The 26,056-nt window shown below is 42.3% G+C and overlaps 1 protein-coding gene across 2 annotated transcripts in view; it reads left to right on the forward strand.

Moving 5' to 3' along the window:
• The first annotated feature begins 209 nt into the window (after positions 1-209).
• Positions 210-26,056, forward strand: part of KCNIP4 (potassium voltage-gated channel interacting protein 4) — a 1,144,126-nt gene continuing 1,118,279 nt past the window's right edge. For both annotated transcript variants that reach the window (XM_044225907.1, XM_044225911.1), the window contains exon 1: positions 210-349. In XM_044225907.1, the coding sequence (XP_044081842.1) occupies positions 289-349 (61 nt within the window). In that variant the 5' untranslated portion in view covers positions 210-288. The remainder of the gene's footprint in view (positions 350-26,056) is intronic.

The raw sequence follows: 26,056 nt of genomic DNA on the forward strand, positions 1-26,056 counted from the left end.
CGAGAGGAGGGGGCGCGGCGCTCTCGGTGTACAGTGCACGGCGCCCGCTTCCAGGCCGCCCGCGCGCCCCCGCCGCCCAGCGCCGCGCAGCGCCCCCGGCGCCCCCCGCCGGCCTCCGCCGCACCTGCAGCCGGCTCCGCGCGTCCTGCCCGCCGCCGCCGCCTCGCGCTCCCAGCGCCGCGGACGCCCCGGGCCGAGCGGCGAGTGCGCTCCGGTGCCAGACCCGTCAACACACGCCTCTGGGCCGCCGACTCTCGAGTCCCGCTCCTGCACCCTGCGTCCCCGAAGATGAATGTGAGGAGGGTGGAAAGCATCTCGGCTCAGCTGGAGGAGGCGAGCTCCACAGGCGGTAGGATGCTTTAAGCATGAGAGCGGGCGCCCTTCTTCCCCTCCTTCCTTCGCGAGCTGAGACGGGGACCCCCTTCCTCGGCTGGGGCTGGGGACGCTTGTTGCCTTTGCTGCATGAGAGATGGCCACCCAGGCGGGACTGGGAAGGGGAGGTGGGAGCGGCGGGGATGGGGGTACCAAGGAGGGGGGGTGCACGCAAGGTCCAGGTCGGGAAGAAGAGCTGTTTGAAGTGTGTGTGAAACTCGCTGGTGGCGGGGTCCCCTGCGATCTGATCCTGTGCCTACTTTTGCCTTCTCTGAAAATTTCCCATGTTGTTTATGCATCGGCCAGATGACTGCAGACACACTTCCTTCCCCTAACACCTGGGGATAAAAGAGCTGAAATAGTATTGATCCTCTTCATCCACTTTTCCTTTATGCTCCCAAACATTTCTTCATTAAAACTCTATTTTGGTTTCCTGGTAACATACAGGCGGAATGTTTCTCGGGTCAGATTCTTCAGCAGGAGCGTGCGTCTTGTTTTATTGCCAGCCTCAGTTTAGTGTGTTCAGAGAAAATGGTCTTCAATGACACTTGGAAATAATTTATATACAGTACAGCCTTGGAAAGGTACCCGGTCCTCTTTTGCAAGGTGTTTGGCTTTCAGAGTAGCCTATATTCTGCGAAAGCAAGGGAAGGACATGGTTTGATGAGTTTAGTGGGATCCATCGTGAAACGGGATAAGATATCCCGCCTCCCCCACCCCCACAGCACCTTTGGTTGAATCAGTTTGTTTCTAGGTGGCTCCCATGTATAAGAGCTTTAGAGGAGACATAAACAGAATGAAGGGGGTTGCAGGACATATGAAGCTAATGGAGAGCTGGACATTTCCCAGATTATATAAGATGAGGGGTCGTACATATGGCTCTAGCATAGATTTATAGGATGACACGCTTGGACTTGAGTTGCAGGGAAGGAGGTATTTCCACATTCTACTTGTTTATATCCACGGAAATGGAGTCACTTCAGACAACTTGAGTCTGTCAACTCTAATTTGAACATTGAAATATGGAGATTTTTCCTTTCTTGTCTTCCCTCTCTAATATATTGTTAAGGTCATTGTAACTGGGAGGACACCAGCCTTATTTGACATTTTAAAGAGAAAAGTCTTAGCTTGTTACAGGCTGGGGAAAAAAAAAAAGCATATGACCATTACCTTTAAAGTCCCAAGTTTGACCTGTACTGATGTTTAGTTCTGGTTTCACTTATGGCAATAGTTCTCTCATTATGAACCAAGTATGTCTAGGATATATTTTATGAGGGATACTGAAAATCGTTAAGAAATTGGATTATTTCCAGAATGGCATTTTAAGTGTAGAAGGCTAAGTAAATCGTTGAGTTTATAGGGTCTCTGTCTTTGCTGTTCCTTTGGCAAAGAATAAGGTGGAGAGCTAGCTGTCTTTTTGGGAACTGCACTCATGCACAAGACAGCGGTGGGAACTTGAAGATAGATTAGTACAAGAAAGTCTGGAGAAGAGGGTGGCTTGCATTGTCTGGCTACTCACTGATAACAGCTTTTTGGCTGGGCCTAGTCTTTAATTGGCCAGATGGGGATAGAATCAGCTTGTCCAGTCTATTCACAGTGCCACAGGTGGCCATAATCTCTATTTGTTAGATAAAATGGAAACAAAGATGAAATCACATCTGGGGAGGATGATACATTAAAAAATACTTTTAGTACCATTTTTAAAATCAGCATGTGTTCATTGTTCCTTTGGAGAATAGAAAGATGTCGATTTATATCTTGGTTAAGGTGAGACCAAAAGTGAAGATTTTTCTGGCTTGAATTGATTTGACACCTGTTTCTTGAATTGTGTTGCATGTTTTTAGAGTTCATTGTCATATGAGAAGAATAAAGGAAAAGAAGCTTGGAGCATCTTTTTGTTCTTGTTTTGTTACAATTTCAAGGTTAATATTATTTGAGAATGATCCCCTGAATATGTAGTCTATAATATTTCCACCAAATACATGCTTAAATACTTTGGTTATTTGTGCTCAGATATAGAATGGTCTTCCTTAATCTTGGGATAAGGAAGGACTGTCATTTTTAAAGGTTTGAACTCTACCTTCAGTTCTTGTTTTTAAAATAATAGCTCCTGATTTCTTGTTTGCTTTCAAACAAGTGAGACATTTGCATAACTTCCAACATGACCATGATGGCTTTCCCTTGAATATATGCCTCTTGGATGGAGGTTTATAAAATGATTTAATCAGAACTGAAACAAAATTTAACTGGGGGATCAGACTGAGAAGAATGAATAAAGATGAGAGGAATTAGAGAAAAGCATGTGTGTGTGTGTATGTGTGTTTTATGACCTGACTCTAGATCCAGAATGCTATGAAAAGTGGTTTGCTGAGAGATGAAGGAGAAAACCACATGAAAGGATAAATAGGAGGGAAATGTAGGAAAGATGGCAGGAAGGTTGGACTGGGTTACTCAAACTTTAAAATATAGCTAAAAAAGTTTATTCTCTGCTCTCTTTTAGCGGGCAATGTATTTAGTATGCTAACTGATGAACATCACCTCTAAACCCCTGTAGTTGAAACACTTAATGCTAGAGTGCAGAAAATGGACATCTCGTAAATAAGTACAAATAGAAAAGGTTTCTTAAAAATTGTGGTGCTCACTTTTAGCCTCCCTGTCACCAGCTTCCACATTATATCAAAAGCCTGCCCAGAATATATTTTTCACAAAATTGTCTATTCTTACTATTTTGCTCCCTGGCTATGAAATCAAACATAATCCTGCTACCAGTGGAGAGACAGAGGGAGATGATAATTCAGCAGTATATTTGAAAGAGAATCAGAAATAAGGTCGGAGTTAAAAAAGAAAAAAAAAAAAGCCCTGTAAGATTATTCATCGGTGTCCTCAATTTGTGCCATCTAACTTAGGGATGGCATATGTTATGTGATGTAGTCTACAGCTAAAAGTGGGGAGGGAAATGCATGGACATTTCAGTCATTGTTAGAGGAGGTCATCCAAAGGACATGACTACTGTGGATCCAGCAGCTAGACCTGGACCACTGGAAGCTCCTCCCCTGCTCCCTTGCCCTTGGAATGTATGTTCTGCCCGCCAAAGCAGGAACTATTTTCAAGGACATAGTCTTGAGAGAGAGAGGTACTGCTGAGGCCATCTGGAAGTCCTGAGCTCTTCTAAGGACTCTATATGAACTTATAAGTTTCTGGCTAGGGGGCAGGAGATCTTCTCCTGAAGCCCCCACTGCAAGCCTCCTATGTAAGTTCCTTTGCTTATTGCATTGGCCATCTACCAGTCTGGAGTGGTCAGCCTCTTTCTTTGGTCTTCTTATCCTCTGTGTATGGAGGCCAGTTTCAGATTTTACCCAGGGAAGGTCTGGGGTTTGCAAACCAGCAGTACTGGAGTGAAAAACCTCTGTGATTTTTGTATTGTTGACAGATGTATGATGATCCAGCTTGTTTTGTGTTATTAAGGGTAAGGCGAATCCAAATTAGTGATTCCACATGGGTCACAGTGAAAAGTCTGTGTATGCTGAATAACCCAGGAAAAGCTTTTTATCACACAGGCATTATTCTGTTTTATTCATGTCATTAAATGTAAGAAGGTACTAAGCAAATGATATGATCCAAGTGTTAAAATTAAGCAACCCCTCTCCTCCTTTTGCTGTGCCTTTTTTTTTTTTTTTGGCCAATTCTTATGCAGTGTTTCATAAAATAAGGCTATGGATGGTTTGGAAATTAATGAGCCATGTAATATAAAATGTGTGTGCAAGATTTCTGCAGAATCGTAGACCAAATAGTGGTTGAATCTTTTGAAGATAAAGTATATGGTGGTGGTGGTGGTGCTGCTGCTGGTTCTTCTTCTTTTTCTTCTTTGTCCTTTTGTTTTCCTTGTCCTCACAGGTTTTCTAGAACATGTGGATAATGTTACATTTCAATATTTCATAGCGGAGTGTGCTTGTTTACTTAATAGCCTCCCTTCTTATTTCAAGCAGATTAAAGTGTATGTATGTGTGTGAGAGAGACAGACCAGAGAGTGGGGGTGGGGAGGAAAGAAGGATGGGATGAGGAGTGTATATTTTGTTCCATGGGCCCTTGCCATCCTTAAAAGTGGTTTAAGTTTCTGTAAGTACACCTGTCATTATAAATTTATTCATCCTTGGGCATCCTTTTTATTTTTTTCGAAGTGTGCATCTGTATAAAGGTCCTAATGGTCTTATCTTAATTTATATCATCCAGACTCCCTGTGATGCTTTGTGCTGTTTGTCAACACTCCTTAGAAAACTATGAACTTCATGGGAGCAGAGCTGTTGTGTTCTGCCCACCTTGTATCCCCAGCATCTAGCGTGAACCCTCACATGGTACATTTGCTCAACAACAGATAATTTGTTGAATGAAGTCTCCCTCGGATTCTGTGAATGTGTTATTCTAGTTCTTCCTAATTCTCTCAGATCTCTTTTTCTGTTCTTTATTTCTTTCCTTGTCTGTTTTGTGCAACTTTCCAGACACTTTTGTCTTAATTGTCTTCTCCTACATTCTTTTTTTAATCAGACTGTGGTCTTGGTGCATCTTTGTTACAGAAGTCTTACTCTAGCTCTCGACTGATCCTTTTCCAGTCCATTTCCATGAGAGGCTGAGCAGACCTATCAGCGATTTTTACTAGCACTTTAAAGTAACATGTTAGAAAAGACTGTCCTCTCTTCAAAGAACAATTTATTTTCTAAATTTTGCTAATGATAGCATCATTATTTGAGAACTACAGTTAAAAAACAACAACAAACAAACCCACAAAAGTGTTTACTTATCTGTGGTACTTCCCACCTTAATCATTGCCTCCCCTTCCCTGTGGAAACCATCCCCAGGCCTTATTGATTCTATCTTGGCTTTATGTCTAGCTCCTACACCAGGATTCATTGTACACTCAAGGTCATGTTCTTGTTATTTCCCAGACCACGATGGTTGCCTCCTGTCTGCACCAAGTGCCTCCGCACTCAAAACCAACCAAATTCACTAAAAACTGATTTGAGTATGGTCGTTAACCTGTGCAAAACCTTTTAATGCCTTCCCATGATTTTAATGCCTTATAGAACTAAAAACAGTTTCCTTAGCTTGATAGGAAGGCCTCCCACAGTATGTTGACAATCTTCCAATCCAACATTATCTTCCATGACTTATAGGTCTGCACTTTGACCTGCTAAATTGGACTATTCTCTAAGTGTGCCTATCTTAAGCTCATCTCAAGTTGTACCTACTGCTTCGAATGAACTTTCTGCCCCCACGTTGCCCACTGAACATTGTTAATTGTTTCACATTGAACATATCCCTCAAGACTTAATGCAAATGCAGTGTCTTTCTTGTGCAGCCTTATTGATTTCTCCCTGTCTCTTCCCCAAAGAATTCTGCTTTGAGTTTTCTTAGGTCATGTTTTCTTTTATTTTGATCTATATCTGAATGACAAGACAGAATAAGCTAAGCATGTTCATCTCATTTGCAGCTCTTAAAATGGTAACTCCTTGATGGGGAGGATCATACACAAATTACCCGTTTTCATACCCTAGTAAGTACTGGCACAGTGGTTCACAAGAAAATCTGCTGAAGGCATGGTTAATTGAATTTAAACTGGGTTGCCCGGGGATAGATCCATTGAAGACCCCAAATTATAATTCACATTTGACTGCTTGGTAAGTATCTACTGGAAGTGACATTCCTTTTGGGTTCCCTGTCTTTTCCATTCAGTGGGCCAGGTCTATATGGATAGTAATAGAACATCAAAAGAGCATGTTTCCTTTCTGTGCATGCATTTGCATCCATAATGCATTGCTATGAGATCTTACATTATTTCTGAAGAAGGGGTTAGTAAGTACCCAGTGTTTTCTGTGTATTCAGAGCAATAGTCAAGGTTGTCTTTGGATGCTGTTGCTGCAACTCTTCCTTCAGCCTTAATAACCTTCCCGAACTACCACCTCTAGGAGTCGTAGTCCGAGGGGCCCCCAGTGAGTTAATTTGACCTCTTTTGGTTCCCCTGCAGATAAGAGTGGGAAGATTAGTTGAGTATTCCCTCTGAATCATGATTGTGATTTGCTGTAGTCTGAGCTCACATTACAGAGTGGTCCTTCCTAATGTTTCCCAGCCTAGAGCCTCACTGGCTATACCACCACCTACCATTATTATTAGCCTCTTTGTCATTATCCTTATCAAATGGTAAATTTTTTCTCCAATTATAGCAGTGACAGTGGAAAGGAACGGAAAGAAGAAACTGGAAACGTTACTCATGGTGTATATATTCATTTATTTCATATCAGAATTCACAGAGACCATCTGGCTTCATAGGGAGGGTCTTGGGAAGGGGCTGGATCTTGTGGCAGGGCTGAGAAGATGACAGGGTTCAGCTCTTTTCCTCCTACCTCTGTGGCTGGATGCCTCTCATCGCTCAGTGAGCGGGTCACACTTAGGCAGCTCTAGATGTGTGCAACGTGCCTGTGGATTAGGAACTCTGAGAAGGAGTGGCTCACAGTGTTGAAACACAGACGCTCTCCGCACACTCGGACGATAAGGACTAATTCGAACTGAGATACACATAGAGAATTTGCCCTCTGGAGCACTTGGCCTCCATGCCTGTCTTATGGGCTGATTTTTTCCTTCTGAACAAACAGCCGGTGTGGTTGAATGGCTCTCCCTTTGGAAATGCCCTTTCAGATATATTTAAATACCCTTTGGATATATAATTGACCTTTTAGAAACTTCTTTCCCTTACGTATTCCACCCCGATGACTTCTTTAAGTAAAACTGAGCAATCAACCTATTTTACGGCAGCAGTTGTAAATGGGCAAGGTTGTAAATTTAACAAGGTTTTGGAGGAAAAAACAGACTTTCATCTCTAGACGTCAACACTCTTTAATATTTTGAAGGCTCTGTTGAGTGAAGCAGTTTATTTATGAAATGACAGTATCTGCAGCCCAAGTGGGAATCAGAATCAGCTTTGATTGCTACGGTAACTACCGCAGTCTATGTGAGAACACACTCTCTCTCTCACGTCTTCATTGTAATACGGTCAGTGCGTTGCGTTACAGATGCTCAGGTGTCCCCGGGGCTGTCCCCCAGTATGATTAGTAATTTTTAATAAGAGAACATGTGACTTCCAAATGCCTTCATGAGTTTCATAATAAAATTGGGTGAAAAGGACGTGTGCAATTGTATCTCAGAATGGATATTCTGCCAGGGGCTTTATTTCGGGTTGTGCTTTTTTGCAATTTAATCCATTTCCATTAGACCAGAATGAGAAACTACTTACCAAAAAATGGTCTTGCCCAAACCATGTATCCATGTTCTTTGTGTATGTTTGTGCTCCAGAGAATTGTTGCGTGAATTACAATATCTTCTATTACGGTCGTATGTAAAGGTGAGAGTAAACTCTGTACTCCAGCCCATCTCAGGCTCATGGAAGTGTGCTCTCCATTCTTGTTGTTTCTGCAGGGAATTTGAAACAAAACAAAACGATACTATGGAACTAACAGGCATTTCAGAAGTAACCCTGCAAATCAAGTCCTGAGAGCAAGTTTAATTTGGAGAGGGGTTTAATTGAGAGAAATTTTAACTTACCTTAGAAAGGTAAGACCATGTGAAATAGCCAGTGAGTAGAAGGCCCCTGTTCCTCTTTCTCCATTTATCAAGTGGTGGTAATCCTATCCACTCCTAGATTATAGGGATAGATTCTATAATGATGACACGAGTTTAATTCAGCAAATATTTACAAAGAAACTCCTTGCTGCTGGGATCAGCAAGATGTGGAGATGGCCTTCAGAAAGGTTACTGTTTATTCAAGAGAGATTTACTGAGTATGTACCAGGTGTGTATACTTGAGTAGGGGAGAAAAGAAATAGCTAAACGTGCCTATTTTAAAATATTCACTGCCATCACAGAGGGAAGGATGAAGGGAGGAGGGTGCTGAAAAACAAGATTCTTTGCAGTTGGCAGAGGCGGCATTCCCTTCCAAGTGAATGCAGTGAAAGCAAACTGTGATATTGAACTTGACCTTCCTTTTTCTGGGGCCGTAAAAAACAAAGCTATTAAAAGAACTGTGCTCACAATCCTGTATTTGTTCTCTTGCCCAGTTTCTTCCTGTCTTCTATCTTTCCATCTGTAATATGGGTTTATCTGTTGGCCACTTAAAGACCTGATGTTACTTACATGTTCTTCAAGATTTTTAAGAGCTGTTATGCTGGGATTCTCTGAAGAAGTGCACTTTTTTCTCATAAAACAAATATGATTTTGAAGCTTGGAGAGTACAGAATGGGTAATAACTTCTGTTTAAAGATAATCATAAAGTAATTGACCATTCCCAGCTCTCTTACTGCCAGTTTAAATAATGTTCTGGTCAAGGTGGAGGCATTTTAAATTAGTGTATAATTTTAAAAAATTAAGTGGACTATCACTCTAATTTTTAAATTGAATTTTGTGCAGTCAACCATTGACCATGAGAATATTATACCTGAGTTAACATTGTGAGCATTTGTGAAAATCTGATTCTGCCAAACCTTTCTCTCACATTTTCCCCAAGAATTCTTAAATCACGCTTTCCATGATATTTCCCCAAACTCCCTTTAATTGAAAGCCAAGTCTCTTCCTACTGAGACACACAGTATTATCACAATCTGTTTCCCATTCCCTCTCCTTTCAAGGTCCGGTTTCATCCTTGTTTCCTGCTGAAGTTGTGATCAGAGGGTTGGTGCAGGCTCTGAAACACAGGTGCATTACATTAATTTGAAGGTGGTGGGGAGGGAAATCTTGGGGGGACAAGTATAAAACAATGAGCGTTCAGAACCAGACACTGAGAAACATGGAAAAAGAAAGCCGAAGACCGTAGAATACAGACTTAAGCAGGGACAAAGAGGGAGGGACTTCTCCTGCCGTGTGTTATAGAATAAATTCCATTTTTGATGGAGGCATTGTAAGGTAGTTTTAAAAAGGCAAAGCATCTAAAACTGCAAAGCTGCAGAGTAATAAACACCAGCCCTTCTGATGTGATTTAAGTACTAGATTTGCAGCTGAACCCTATAAACCTTCCTAGTCAGAGTGGGGAATATAGATTCCAAATGAAAATTAGTCATTAAGGTAACTTTCAGAATTGTTCACCTCGCAGGATACATACTGACAGTGCAAAATCTACAAACACTGAACTGGGAAGATTGAACCATGGACATAATTTGTGAGAAACCTTGCAATTTTAAACAGTTACATTTATCTTTGGATCCCTGAGCATGAGATTTTCATAACTATCATTAGAATAGAATTTCAAATCTCAAGCAGTGACAGTTATAACTTTGGTCTTAATGCAATTTGTTTTGATGGTTTTATAAATAGTTTTGAGGATGTTGTTCAACAGACATCCACTTAAAACATGTTTATCAATTACCTACTGGAGGACGGACACTGCTGGTAAATGTTTCTGAATAGCAAAAGGCATATTAGCTGTTTAAAGTCTAGGAATTAAGCTTTTAAATCTGATCTTCCTTCTCCACCCCAAAATCCTACTTGTTCTGAATCATGTACTGATAGGGTAGAGTATGTTAACTTACCTGATTTTCAAAGGCTCTTGCTAAATACCCTCACAGTACCCTAGAGTATGTCCTTGAAAGAGGATATCAGCAGGTCCTTGTCTACTATGAAATTATAAGCTGAGGGAGCACAGAGAGGACCTTACATAACCACATGATTTGTTATTAAGTGATATTGGTTTCACAGAGTCATATAAAATGTAAAACAAACATTACACAGAGAAACAGCACTAACCTATAGACTAGATAATATTACTACTCCCTGTTATCAGTAGGGGATTTTTCAAATGTGAGCCAATTTATTCTTTTGTAAAACATAATAGATATCTATTATTTGTCAAATATTGTTCTGAGTTCTAGAAACATATTAACATCTCTTTTTTGTTGAGTATTGTTCAAAGGGCTAGAATACAGGGATGAGGATATCTCATGGGGAGCCCTGAGTCTAGTTAAAGAGCTTGACATGGAAGATGGTAATTAGCATTTGGAAAATCCTATGACAGTGTCCAGTGTGGAGTGCTTTGGCAACACAGACATGAGTCACTCTTGTAGGCTGAGTAGGGTCAGAGAATGCTCCCTAGACTGGATGGGGCTGGAGGAGGAGAAAGAGTTTTCCCGGGAAAGGCATTAGGTGGGATGATGGATGTTGGAGGTGGGGAGAGCTGTGAGTCTATGGCTGGTCCTAAGAGAACACAGGGTGCAGTCAAGGAACAGTGTGAAGTTGTGTGTGTTGCAGTGAAGCTGGGGGTAGGAGGGAACAGTGAAATGGGAGCTGGAGAAGGAGGCAGTGTCAGGACATGAAGGCAGTGGGGAACACTGATAAATTCCAATCAAGAGCACAGTGAGATCACATTTGCTTGTTGAGAAGATAACTGCAGTGACTGACATTTGGCCAGAAGGGGGTGAAACAGCAGGCATGGGTTCCCGCTGGGGTGGGGTTGCAGGTGAGGCATATTGAGGAACATGGTAAAGCATCAGTGACATGGCTGAGAGTAGAAGGTGCATGTGAGATAGAAGACAAGACAAGATAGAAGACAAGATAGAAGAAAAGAAGGGATTGATGACAGGTGGTAATAGGGGTCGGGGGAGAAGGAGGAGCCTGGGAAACCTAGATTTCTGGGTTGGGTCACCAATGGGCAGCATATATTTACTAAGATGGGCAATACAGGGTAAGTTTAGTTGAAAGGAAGTGAGATCCAGTTTGGGGCTATGAAATTTAAGGCCTTTAAGGAGGCCTTCCTCCCTCAAAATGGAGATGGGAGTAGTTACTGGGCTATCTGGGCCTGGAAGGAGAGACTGAGATTGAGTTCTTCAGGCAGTGGGGAGCCAGTTGAAGTTAATTAGGAGTGACAGGGTGAGGAACATTAATTTTACGTGGTTGTGTAGGATGCGTCATCGATAAGGATGTCATTAGGAAGTGGTTGTGTTTGTCTAGGTAAGAGACAGCGTTTGCTCAAGGGTAAAGGCAGTGGGGATGGGAAGGGTTGGAGGACTGGGAAGGAGACAGGTGGGGAGACTGGTGATGGGGACCTTGTGATGCCATGATGAGAAGCCAGGAACATAGGAGGAAAACAGGTTCTGGAGAGATGATAACATGCTCACTTTTAGAAATACTGATTCCGACTGGGAAAGAATCAAGGTCAGCTGTCCCAAAGGCAGTTGGAATCATGGAGTTCAAGTTTAATTGATTTCAGAGAAGCACACATTTATTGAGCATCTAGTGTTGTGACAGGTATCAGGAATAGAGCGATGAATGAGGCGTGTCCCTACTGCCAAGAAGCTGGCCCACAAACTAACCTGGAGAGTCAAATGTGGGAGTCAGCTGCAGAGAGCAGAGGTAATTAAAGACATGACACTGAATAAGGGGCAGAGTCTAGGATGAAGAAGAAAGGTGAGCGATGGACACAAAACTAAGGAAAAATGTCACAGCTAGAGAAGAAATTGGAGAGGAAAATGTCATGGAGGTCAGTGCCTGGTGCATAGATGGTCCATGGTTATCACCTAGTGGGGAATACAAGAATTTCAAAAAGACACAGTGAGTGACCGGAGTGAACTGCTGCTGAGCATTAATGGGGCATGAAGACTGGGGTCTCAGAATAAGGTTGTGGAGTCAGAACAAGGGTTCAGATACTATGTCTGTTCCTGTGTGACCTTAGGAAGCCACATGGCCTCTCTGTAACTTAGTTTTTTATGTGTACTTGGACTATTCTTGCCCCATATACTCCACTAGCTTGCTTCCTCATTTGTTCAGCTCTTCATTAAAATAGTACTTCTCAAATGACTTCATCTGATAAAACAACTCATGTGTGTTTCCCTACTCCTTGGCCTTATTTTACTTTCATTCATAGCTTTTATAGAATCCTTCAAAGAAAAAAATTATGCAATATACTTCTATAATAGAATATCATTTTTATATACTGTGATTTGTATATATGTACCTATATTTTGTGTATATTTATTTTTTAGTATTTTCCCTGTTAGAATTCACTGAAATGTGTGTTGAATGGTAAATCAATGAAGAGGACTCATTTTGACAGATTGCACTGAGAAGTAACAGAACTAATGTCTGTAAAGGGCTCAGTGCAGTGCCTGTCAAATAAAGCCTGTGGGTTGGGGTCATTTACATAATGATTTTGGGCTAGAGAAAAAGTTCTTTTAATTCTGAGGATGGCAAGTCAGGAGAGTGATGAGATTGGGAGCACATGGGTGGTCCTGGAGAGAGTGAGTTCTGAAGAAAGGGTACTTGTTCTCTAGAAGATATAATCTTGTTCTCTGATGCGGGAGGGAGGGGAGGCCACCTAGGGGTGACATGCTGGGGAGGATGCCATGAAGGGCCAGGCTGTGATCTGGGCGTTATGTGACCAGTGGGGCTTAGATAGGTTGTAAGGGACCATTTAGTGGGTGACAGGAAGGGATTTATGGAGGCTGCAGTTTGACTGGAGGAGATGGTTGTCCCGAGATGTGTCAATGCTGAGAAATGAGATTGGGGAGAGTCTCAGAAATGTGGATTTGATTCAGTGGGCAAGAATTCAAGATTTTGCAGAAAGATGATGGCATAATAAAAATGACACCTTAAGAAGATTTGTCTTATCCTGCTGTATAGGAAAGATTAAGGAAGGGGGAGTGTTCAGGTGGAAAGGTCAGTTGAGGAAACATTGCATTTGTCCAGACCTTAGCTGGATCGACCGATTTTTTAAAAAAAGATTTTATTTATTTATTTGACAGATAGAGAGACAGTGAGAGAGGAACCACAAGCAGGGGGAGTGGGAGAGAGAGAAGTAGGCTCCCAGATGTGGGGCTCGATCGCAGGACCCTGGGATCAGGGCCTAAGCCAAAGGAAGATAATTAATGTCTGACCACCCAGGCACCCCATGGATTGACCAGTTTTGTAGGGGTGGTGGTGGTGGAGAAAATGAATGTGGCAGATTCCTGTGGCGTTATGGATGGTCTTTATAACCAATTGGATGTGGGTATGAAGTTAGGTGGGAGACCAAGAAAAAATGGCTCTTAACCAGGCTCTACACTCAAACTTCAGCAACTGAGGAAAGGCCTTTGCTTATGCTGCTAGGAAGTTATTATCCAGAAGACAGAAGAAGGAAATTGCGTGTCTGTGTATGTATATAGGGTCAAAATTTCCACTTATTTGGGGATATTGGAGGGATATCCTGGCAAGAGAGATCCTGGATAGTTTTAAATACCCTTTTTGTTGATAAGTAAATTCAGGCTCAAAGGGGTTGAGCAACCTGTCCAAACAGCTAGTGATTAGGATAGTGGCAATATTAATGATGGCGGTGTTAATGAACACACAACCTATACTCTGTACTCTCTTCTCATTCTTGCCTGGGCAGGGTACTGTGGGCTAACCTGATGTGGTTCTGGGAGGCCTGTGCTCAATTCAGCAGAGAGTGTGCCTTTGGGTGGTAAAAAGAGTAAAGGGCTGATGACCTGAAAAACCTCCCTGTGAATTTCTAGATCACATCCAAGGTAAGGCTCCAAAGCCAGTGCCTGGTCCACGTGTTGGTGGATGGGAGCCTCGATAACCCGCCTTGTGGGTTGGGGAAAAAGAACCATCGGTGCTTGAGTTTGAGTGTTAGTGAAAGTAACCTGCAGGGCCTCCCTGAGCCTGAGTGGAAGGGCTGGTGGAAGTGACTCAGGTGGGCAAGCCAGCTCTAGGTAAGGGGCTGGGGAAGATGGGGCTTTGAAAGTGCGTTGCACAGGGGAGCCTTTGTTGGAGGCCATAGGTGATTGCCTCCAAATTCATGACTTTGATTCAGTACATTTTACTTGCGTAGCTGCCTTTCCCCCGCCCTCTTCCTCCACTGCTTGGTCCTGCATCCGTGTTTCCAGCCCACTCTGTGGACACAGGGCACAGGCACTCTTGTCGAGACTAACTGACTGAGAATATATCGCATTACTGCAAGCGGTGAGCTCCAGCCATCCTCCATCCGGCCAGAATAAGTCACAAGTCCTTCTCATACTGTTCCTTCATGAATGCAGTTTTAATTAATTGTTTGGTGTCTGCAACCCAGAGTAAGGAGATAAGTAAGGGCTATTATCAGGACCCATAGGGACACGCAAATATTTGTTGACCAATGGATAATGGAATGCCTTTAAATTTACAAATAAAACCATCAAACACTGTTATGATTATTAGGTAAGACTCATAACTCATGGAATGTGCCATCATGGAATGTGATAAGCAAGTACTTGGGGAATTCAAAGAAATTCTTCCTCTCCAGATCTCAGGGCATTTCACTCCGCTTCACTCCAATCAACACAGTTATTTAGCGTGTCTTAGAAATCAAGCGTTATTCTGGATGCTTGGGGGTTACAGATACCTTCTCCTCACAGAAGCCTACCAAGGAAGAAAGACCTTCAAGAGTGCATTAGCAGCATGATGAGAATATTACAATAAGGAGTAAAGGATGCTACGGGAGCATATGGGAAGGAAATGGAATATGTCTTAGGAGTCAGAAAATAATTCCTTGAAAGAGTAGAAATTAAGTTGACATCTGAATGACACTTGGAGATAGACAGGAGTTGAGAACAGAATTTCTCTGAAGACCTGATGAAAGTCTGAAAATAAAAAAGAGAAGGACAGAAGATAACACTGAAGAGGGAGACAGGGCCAGATGGTTCAGAGTTTGAGGTTTTTTTTTTTTTAAGTATTTCTTTCTTTTTCTTTCTTTCTTTTTTTTTTTTAAGATTTTATTTATTTATTTGACAGACAGAGGTTACAAGTAGGCAAGAGAGGCAGTTAGGGAGGGAGAGGAGGAAGCAGGCTCTCCGAGGAGCAGAGAGCCCGATGTGGGGCTCGATCCCAGGACCCTGGGATCATGACCTGAGCCGAAAGCAGAGGCTTTAACCCACTGAGCCATCCAGGCACCCCACAGAGTTTGAGGTTTTTATTAAGGATTTGTACTTGGTCCTATGGCAATGAGGAGTAATTGGAAGTTTTAAGCAGGGGATCAAGTTAACCAAATAACCACATCACGTCTGGCGTTGATCCCTCCACTCAGCAAAAAGCAGAGGGCTATTATCCTAGTGACTAGCAAACCACTGATGATGGCCTTATACTGGCAACTTTTGTGGGATCTGGAATTATTTTCTCCTCTAATCTACTCCCCCACTCCCCCACCCCCTGCCATTTATTTTTCTTCTCTGAATTGCCTAACCTCCAAAAGCTGACTTTGGTCTGTTGCTTAGAAGTCCTTGCTAACCTTTTGGAATCTAGAACTTGGAAGTCTCCAAAGTGTTTTTGCCTTGTATCCACATCTGTTAAAAAAAAAAATGTTAAGCATGTACCTTCATTTTTATAGATTTAATCATAAGTTATAACTCCTTTTTTTCTTAGATAAAAAACATGCTAGAAAATAATATAAATAATATGAAACTTAAAAGGTTTGATCCCAGTGACCTCTTGTGCAGGGCATTTCTGTTTATCCTTGACCAGTATAAAGGGAAAAGTGTAATATACTAGATTTTAGAGCCCAGGACAAAGCAGTGAGCAGGGAGTGGTGAGGAACTATCAGTGACCTGCAATGCACTCTTTGCAGTTTTATCAACAGTTAATTTCTGGGACGCCTGGGTGGCTTAGTCAGTTAAGCATCAGCCTTCAGCTCAGGTCATGATCCCAGGCTCCTGGGATTGAGTCCTGTATTGGTTTCCCTGCTCAGTGAGGAGCCTGCTTTCTCCCTGTGCCTGCTGCTCCCCCTGCTTGTCTGTCCCTATCTCTATCTCCTTCTCTCTCATTCTCTCTGACAAATAAATAAAATCTTAAAAAAAAAAAAAAAAACGAAACCAGTTAACATCCATATATTTTTATGCTCGCTGATAGAAATATCCAGTGTCAAATGCTGCTACCTTGCCATGATGTTATTAGCCATACATCTTTCCTTAGTGTTCTAGGCCGGTGGCATCTGTCCCACTGAGAACTTTTTGGCATTGTTCAGTCTCTGTTTTGATTGGTTTCTGCCACACTCGGTGTGCATTCTTTTTTTTTCTTTTTTTTTTAAGATTTTATTTATCTATTTGACACAGAGATCACAAGTAGGCAGATCAGCAGGCAGAGAAAAAGGAGGAAGCAGGCTCCCTACTGAGCAGAGAGCCTGATGAGGGGCTCGATCCCAGGACTCCCAGATGATGAGCCAAGCCAAAGGCAGAGGCTTAACCCACTGAGCCACCTAGGTGCCCCTCAGTCTGCATTCTGAGTTTCTGTTTCATTCATCATAAAGATACCAATTCCAGAGAAGTCTCCATCTCTTTGTACAGATATTCAAATACTTATTATGCAAGACCCACATTTGCTAGTGCCTGATAAATTTAGGAAGGTATATAATACATGTTACTACTACTCCTAATATATGGGCATTTTCTTCCTCAACCCCAGAGAAATCACTTGTTGTTCTTTCTGTTTCATAGATCCATGTTGTATGGGTCTGACACCTGCTGGTTTGCAGGGAACTGGGGTTGACATCGTCTACCTAAGTCTCATGTGTGATTTTCTACTCGTTTGTGAAGAGGTTCCTACAGGCCTTCCTGAGAAGGGATACTTTTATCGAAAAAGATGAAGCCTTGCATATTTTTTTAACTTAAAGATTTTATTTATTTATTTGACAGAGATCACAAGTAGGCAGAGAGAGAGGAGGAAGCAGCCTCCCCGCTAAGCAGAGAGCCCGATGTGGGGCTCAATCCCAGGACCCTGGGATCATGACCTGAGCCGAAGGCAGAGCTTTAACCCACTGAGCCACCCAGGCCCCCAAGCCTTGTGTATTTAAAGGATCCTATAGTATGTGTGTATTTGTCTGCCTGGTGCTTGCAGGATTGCATCAAAGTGAACGATGAGATCTACTTGAGGGGATGAGCTAGGATGACACACCAAAGCCATCGTGGGAATAGGTGTTACCATTCTTGGGTTTCATGACATCCTTATGATGATTTAAACAAACATCTCTGAATCTCGCCTTAAATTGAGGGATTACAGTTCAGTGCTCTGGAATTTTGACTCCATGAATATAGATGTCTGTTTTGTTTACTGTGTCTTCCACATGCCTCGAGCAGAAGCATCCAATAGTAAGGTTCTCAAATATGTGTTTCATAAAGAAATCACCACAAAGATCTATCTCCTCCTTGCTGTCCGTTAGGAGGGAGGGGCATGTCATTCTCAGACTGATGTGACTTCTGTCCCAAAGGAGAGGCAAGCACAAAGTTCTGTGGGAGCAAAGACACAGGAATAATTACCTGCCTAGAGAAATTAAGGAACCCTTAAGGGAAATGGCATCTCAGCGAGGTCTTGAAGTGTGTTGGGGTTCAACCAGTGACAGAGAAAAGGATTCTGAGGTCATAGGAAGAGCATGTGCCAGAGCTCAGATTTATGTGAAAATTCAAGCTGCCTTCAGGGAATAGTGAGAAAATCCATGTGGTCTGATTATTGGCAGTATAGGGAGATGTGGCCACAGCGAGGCTGGAAGGGTAGGTGGTGGTAGATCGTTTGAGACACTAGCATTTATGATTGAGGAATTTAAATTAAAATCTGCAGGCAACGGGGAGTGAGGGAAATATGTGGAACATGGGAATGGCAGTTATTTGTGTTTTAGAAGGAAATGATGGAGGTAGTTCCATAGAAGGCGAGGGGACTAGCTGGGAAAGCCGTACAGCCAGTGTGAAACGGGAGATCTGAACTAAAGCGGCATGGCAGATGTAGAGGAGGTGTGAGGCTGAAGAGGTATAGAGCAGTTGTAATCAGTAAGTTGCTAAGCATTGGAATGAAGGCAGGAAAAGTAGAGGTTAAGAAAATGGCCCTGTGTCTAGCTATACCCTTCAGTGAGAATCTTGAGGATGTGGCTGCTTTGGGACTTACTGAGGGTGAGTTGCTGGTGCAGAAGGTAGGAGAAGCTAGCTGGCCACTGAAGGCGGGCATCTAGCTCTCAGGAGGGGCTGGAACACAGACTTACGAGCCAGTGCATTGCAGGTGAAGCAGTGAGAACAGGGGAGAGAACGGAGCTCAGAATGGAATCCTAGGGAGCGCACTAATGCTAAGTTGGCTGCTCCAGGGAGAAGGCACTGGGGAAGGGGTCAGAGATGGAGCATATGGGAAGGCATAAGGAATGACAGCCAAGAGTAGTACTGCGGATGCCAAGGGAAGGAGGCTCTTTCAGTAGTGGGTCAATTATCTTAAGTGCTTTGCATGGTTAAGGAAGATGGGAACTGAAATGATTTGGCAATTAGGAGGTTGGAGCAATTTAGTGGGGCTGAAGCCAGATTGCAAAGGGTTGGGGTGTGAGTGAGGGAATGAAGAGAAGCAGGTGTAAGCCGCTCTAGTAAGTAGAATTCTAAAGGAAGAGGGGTGTGGGGGCAGCTGCTGCATGGCAGCTGTTGGAACTGGCAGATTCATTTTGTCCAATAGGAAACACTTGTACATGTTTACAGGCACAGAACTTGTCAGGGCAGTGGAGAGATACGGTCTGAGAACAAATAGAAACATTTCTCTATTATATCACCATTTTACCTGGTTTATGCCTAAAAGACGCTTACTGTGCTGCAATACAATTGTCTATTTAAATTTCAACCACTTGGGGGACACCTGTGTGGCTCAGTCAGTTAAGCATCTGCCTTCAGCTCAGGTCATAAGCCTGGGGTCTTGAGATCAAGTCCCACGTTGGGCTTCTTGCTCAGTGGGGAGCCGGCTTCTCCCTCTGCCTGCAGCTCTCCCTCCTTGTGTTTTTTTCTCTCTCTCTCTCCCTCCCTGTCAAATAAATAAAATATTAAAAAAATAAATTTCAACCACTTCTAAAACTATGGAAGACTGTAAACAACAAGCTCCTGAGGATTTCCTACCCAAAGTAAATAGTTCACTGTTTTAGGAAATATTGGTTTCCAGCCTTCTTTACATAAAATCAATAAAATGTTAACAATACAGTCATCATCCCTTTTGCCACCTTCCACATTCCCTGTCTTATCTCCTCTTCCCTGCTGTTACCACCACTACCATGAATTTGGTGTGTATCCTTTCAGTGCATTCTAACATCCTTCTGGTGTAGATGTAGGTACGTGTGACCAGTATGTGATAGGTGTTATGCATGCCGTAGTCTGTTCAGACTGGGTTGCCTGTAAACAACAGGAATTTATTGCTCACACTCCTGGAGGCTGGAAGTCCAAGATCAGAATGCTAGCATGGTTAGGTGGGGGCCCTAACCTGTGTCACGCCTGGACTCTTGTTGTGGGCTCACTTGGTGGAAGGGGCTAGGGAGCTCTCTGGGGACTCTCCTATAAGAGTGTTCATCCCATGACCTAATCACCTCTCCAAGGTCCCACTTCCAGTACTGTCACCATTGGGGGTTACGATTTCAATATATGAATTTTGAGGGATACAGACTTCAGACCATAGCAATGTGTATGTCTTAAAATTTATACAAAAGTTGTCTCTTAAGATTTTTCACTTAATATTATGCCTTGGAGGTCTAGCTGCAATGATACAGTTCACTCTTCCAAAGTCCTGAATATTTTTTGTGCAGTATTTTACTGCTAGGGGGGTTCCCCCTAAGAGACTGAGTTGTCCTCGTCCACTGGTGGCTTGTTGTATAGAACTATATCCTCAGTGCCCAAATATTTATTGACTAAATGCATAAGCAGGAAGGTATACAAGTAGAACTTGGGAAGAAGTTGTGGGTCTCTTTTATGAGGCAGCAGAGAACAGGTTAGGTTTTTGGGGAGATGTTGTGCTCACCCATGATCATATCCTGTGAACAGTGTCATTTTCTGAGAAGAGGGTGGGGATAAATGTTTGAATGGTATAGATTTATAACTTATAACTTAATTGGGAGATTATAACAAACAGTTACTATTTCTATAAGAGTTGAACAACTTCAGACTCTCCTCAGTTCTGGGTTTATGAATGACCAGAATTAGAAAATGCTGTCTAGCATCTGAAATGTTGATTTTTTTCCCCCAAATCCTCCTTTTCCTAATTTATATGTCCCTTTAACATTGGGTGGAGACAGCTCATTCTTTGATTACGGAGTATTTCGTGATTTAAATCCATTTTGGGGTTTCTGGAAAGCATTCATCTAGCTGTCACTTGGTCTCTTATTAAAGATATTTTTTATGCTGGATGTGGGGAATTGGGCTGTTTTGTGTAGTTTAATCTATTCTATATGTTAATAATCCACCATGGCTTATGTACAAGACCATTTTTATGTTTCACAGCCTGTGTCTGAATACTGTGACATCGTCCATGAGTGTCCAAGATCTCCAGAGAGTGTTTCAGAGAATTAGGTCTTTCTAGGCCAACCTGACTATGGAATTCATCACTGAGCCAAACCAGAGGTTTATTCTCAAGATTCAAAAGGAAAAGCAAACTTTAATATGGTTCAACTAATATATATTGGATATCTACTCTGGGCTAGGCATTCTTCCAGGTGCTGAGTGGGCGAGTGGAAAAGAATCCAAAAATGAAGATCATGTTCTTGCTCTGTTCGCTAAACTTGCAACCACATTGGCAGACTGGTTGGAGGGGGCTTAATGATGATTCCACCCCAGGTGTGTGTACTTGTGTAACTGCGTTAGAGCCCCACATCCACTCCACAATCCTGTGAGTAAGTAGAATTGTCCCCATTCTACAGATACAGGGATTGAGGCTGTGAAAGGTTCAGCAATGTGCTGCAGGTCACACAGCAAGTGTCAGAGCACGTATATGACTGATTTCAGTCCATGTCCATATGTCTCCACAGCCTCTGTTCTTTCTACTCTTTACATCTGTCCCCAGATGTCTCCTAGATGACTGATAGGTCTGCTATATTAGTTACAAACAAGATCTTGTGAGCTGAATGTTAAACATGGAAATAAAAAGGGAAATTGATGATTTTTTCCAATTTATTTATTTTCAGAAAAATAGTATTCATTATTTTTTTTAAAGATTTTATTTATTTATTTGACAGAGAGAAATCACAAGTAGACAGAGAGGCAGGCCGAGAGAGAGAAGGAAGCAGGCTCCCTGCTGAACAGAGAGTCCGATGCGGGACTCGATCCCAGGACCCTGAGATCATGACCTGAGCCGAAGGCAGCGGCTTAACCCACTGAGCCACCCAGGTGCCCCAGTATTCATTATTTTTTCACCACACCCAGTGCTCCATGCAAGCTGTGCCCTCTATAATACCCACCACCTGGTACCCCAAACTCCCCCCACCCACTTCAAACCCCTCAGATTGTTTTTCAGAGTCCATAGTCTCTCATGGTTCACCTCCCCTTCCAATTTACCCAAAAGCACATACCCTCCCCAATGTCCATAACCCTACCCCCCTTCTCCCAACCCCCCTCCCCCCAGCAACCCACAGTTTGTTTCGTGAGATTAAGAGTCACTTATGGTTTGTCTCCCTCCCTATCCCATCTTGTTTCATGGATTCTTCTCCTATCCACTTAAGCTCCCATGTTGCATCACCACTTCCTCATATCAGGGAGATCATATGAGAGTTGTCTTTCTCCGCTTGACTTATTTCGCTAAGCATGATACGTTCTAGTTCCATCCATGTTGTCGCAAATGGCAAGATTTCGTTTCTTTTAAAAAAAGGATTTTATTTATTTATTTGACACAGAGAGACACAGTAAGAGAGGGAACAGAAACAGGGGGAGTGGGAGAGGGAGAAGCAGGCTTCTCACCGAGCCCGATGCAGGGCTCGATCTCAGAACTCTGGGATCATGACCTGAGCCGAAAGCAGATGCTTAATGACTGAGCCACCCATGTGCCCTAGGAAATTGATGATTTGTAACTCATTCTCTAGCTGCAGAACTACAAATACACTCTTAAAAATGATTGGTGGGATGTCCTAGCTCTCAAGTGGGTATGGCTTTACAGATGCTGGCACTTGCTTTCTACTTTTGCTTTCTTCCTAATACATAGGCCTCTCTCTTCTGCTCTAGTGCTTCCATTCGGTCCCACTTTTTCAACATTCCGGAGTATTGTCCCTCTTCCCAGAAAGTTATAGGTGGGGAGGTGGAGTGTGACCCTAAGAGATGCTTTGGTGTGGTAGGGAGAGAAACAGGCCCCCTGAAGACATATATGCTTCAGCCCTGGGGGGTCTGTGTCTGGGATACTTTACATGGTAAAGGAGATTTTGCTGAGGTGATCAAGTTAAGGACCTTGATATGGGAAGATTTTCCTGGATTATCAAGTGGGCCCAACACAGTCACTGGGAGTCCTTAAAGGTGGACTGGCTCCCATCACATTAAGATGTCATTAAGGAAGGGTGGTCTGGGATATACAGGGTTGTTGTTTTGAAGATGGAAGAAGGGGGCCATGAGCCAGTGTATGTGGGTGGCTTCCAGAAGGCAAGTAAGTTCTTCTATAGAGTCTCTGGAAAGGAATCTAGCTCTGCCAATGCCTTTGTCTAATGCCTTACTTCAGGCCTAGCAGGTGATAGCTCTGTGTTGTTTTAAACCACAAGTGTGTGACAGTCTGGTATAGCAGCGACAGAGAATAAAAAAAAAAGTTCATATGGTTATTTTATTGTTTCACTAATATTCTATAATAATAATATAAACAACATCCTTCGAGAAAGAGCCTTGCTGAGGATATATATTTTCCTGATGCTTCTCAGCATAGGCTCTTGGAGGCAATTGATAGACTTTAGCAGGCTAATGTGCACAGCTGCGTTTAGATAGAGGCATGCTCAACCCTGGCCTTGAAACTAAAGTCCTAGGAACACAGGCTATTTGACTTATCCTTCCTGAGTTTCACTTTTGTTATTAAAGGGGGAGATTATTAAGAGGTTTAGGATTGGTAACTGTAAAGTTCTTACCCTGGTGCCTGGCACACACTGGCTGTTTAACAAATGGTCATAGTGATCATGAAGATGTTTTAAACTGTTGAATTCCTATCTGTTATTTGAATAGTGAAACCACCTACATTATCAGAATCCACAGCTGGAGCTCGTAGTGGCTGGTGGCTGGAGAGGAAGGTTTCATGGAAGAGATGGGTCTCTCTTGAGTTGGGGAATTGGCAGCATTTGGATAACAAGCAAGAGGGGAAAAAGGTATTTCAAATGGGTAGGTGGGTTGAGAACGTGGGTTGGAGTAAGACACAGGGCTGGCGAGGAAGCCACTCCATTGGGCAAGGATTAGCAGAATTTCCTTTGTACTGGAGATCAGAGAGTAATGGGAAGTCATGGGCCACCGGCAGTGGGTGGAGGTGGAGGCAGAGAGGTGGCACCTGGCCAAGAGTAGTGTGGCAGCTGTGAGAGCGAGGGGAACTTGCGAGAGCATCTATTTCGTTACAGTCCTACTTGAGCTTCACCTTGCATAATGCTAAAATAGAATTGCATGTGACTGAATCACACAAGGCATTCGGAAATAGTGTCCTTGAATTTAGTAAAGCTTGACTTTCAGGTTATAATAACATCATGACAGAAAAACACCAATCCCTCCTTTCGTCATTGTCATGTTTGGCAGCATCATTAGATGGGATTGAGAAATGAAACCAGTGCAGTATTTTCCTTGTTTCATTTATAGAACTCAACTCTTGACTCATTGGTATGTAGACAATGTCATCAATCCCCTCTGTACTTGTTGCTGATTTTGTTTCTCTCCACTTCTGACCCCTTTTGCACAAGGCAACATTGGTAGATTTCTTAGTAGTTTGATTGACCTCAATTTATATTATACTTATTCATTTCCATGTCATTCTCTACCACTAGATAATGAATCTGCTGTCTCATTTTTCTTTGTATAGCAAAACTCTTGGCACAGTAAATATTTCTTGATTGAATGAAAGGAAAATTGATTCCAAAATATATTTCCTGATTAGTCTTAAAACCACAAAGAATCTAACAGAAAACCCCTTTTTAAAGGCTAAGAAGCTAAATGGAGCTTTAGAAAGTTTCTCTAGTGCCTAGGAACTCAAAAAAAATCACCAATTCAAAAATTTATTGATCATCTATGGAGTGTCTAGGAAATAGGGACACAGCCATGAGAGAGTCAGGCAAAGTCCCTGATCTCAAAGAGTATAGATTCTTGTGGAGGAAGACGGTTGGTAAATAGATAAGAAAATATCAGCTAGCAATACTTGCTATGAAAGAAGGAAAACAGTATGATGAACTGAGAATAATAGGGTGGCTGCTTGAGACTCATTGGTCAGAGATGACTTGACTGAAGAGGTGAGTTAGGAGTAGAGGCCTGGATGACAAGAAATGGTCATTTGTGTGACTGTCTTGGGTAAGAGCTTTCCAGATAGGTGATACAGCTTTGGCAAAGACCCCAAAACAGAATAAACTGAGACCATACAAGGTCAGAAACAAGGTTAGGGAGATTGGAGTATGGGGAGTAAGGTGGAAAGATTTGAGATGAGTCAGAGAGGTAGGTGGGAGCCAGATCATGCCGAGGACCTAGGAGACTAGAAGAAGATGTTTGGATTTGGCTCTAAATGTGATCGGAAACTATTATGAGCACTTTATGCAGAGAAGTGACAGAATATAATTTACACTTAAAAAAAGAGCACTCTAGCCAATTTATGGGAAATGCATGATGAGGTGGAGAAAATGGAAGCAGGGATATGAGTTGGCAGGTTATTGTGGTATCCCGGGCAGGAGATATATAGGGTTTAGAATGTCAAGAGAGAAGTAGATGGATTCACATCAATCTACCATACAGATAAGGTGGACCAGATGTACTAATGAGTTGACTTTAGGGAATAAAGAGGAAGTAGGGATGATCTTTAGGCATTTAGTTTTAGCTCCAGCATGTGTGGTGGTATCATTTACTGACATGGGAAAAACTAAGGGAGAAGAAGTTGGGAAGGGATTGAAATACCTGGAATTCAGCTTCGGATATAACCCTTAGGGTTCCATCATCTTCTAAACATCTTAGTGGAAATTTCAGGAAGGCAGTTGGATATACTAGATTTTAGGGTAGGTGTTAGGGCTGAAGATATTTAATGTTTGAGTTTTATATATATTATTTAAAATTGAGACCAAATGAAATCATTCATGGCAAGATCATGGGTAGGAAAGAGAAGGATATGAGGACTATATCCTGGGACTCCTTAATGTTTAGGAGTAGGGCATGGAAGGACACAGCAAACAATGCCAAAGGAGACGAATTGGTACAGTGTGCCATCACAGAGATCAAGAAAAGGGGAGTGATCAGTGCTACTGAGAATTAGAATTAGTTAGAGAAGTAACAAATAATCTGTTGAATAAAAGAATTAATGAATAAAAACAAGCATAATAATGAGAGGAATTGAATGAACAAAGAGGCTGAACAAATAGTCCTAAAATGTCTTCTAAAGCTGGCCTTAAAATTAGAAGTCCAAACTGAGGGTTGCAGAGGGGAGATGGGTGGGGAGATGGGGTAACTGGGTGATGGGTATTGAGGAGGGCACATGTGGTGATGAGCACAGGGTGTTAATGCAATTAAGAAATAGTCGAACACTACATCAAAAACTAGTATGGTAGTTTTTCCTATATAAAGTAGTTTATACTATACTATATATTTTATATTATGCTATATATACTATAGTACATCAAAAACTAATGATTTGCTATATGCTGGCTAATCAAACATATTAATAAAAAATAAATTTAAAAAATTAAAAGAAAAAAATGAAAAGATAAAAAAGGTTAGAAGTCCACTAATTGAGGAGACACCACTTA

Source organism: Neovison vison, chromosome 11 (assembly GCF_020171115.1).
Source record: "Neovison vison isolate M4711 chromosome 11, ASM_NN_V1, whole genome shotgun sequence".
Taxonomy (NCBI): Eukaryota; Metazoa; Chordata; class Mammalia; order Carnivora; family Mustelidae; genus Neogale; species Neogale vison.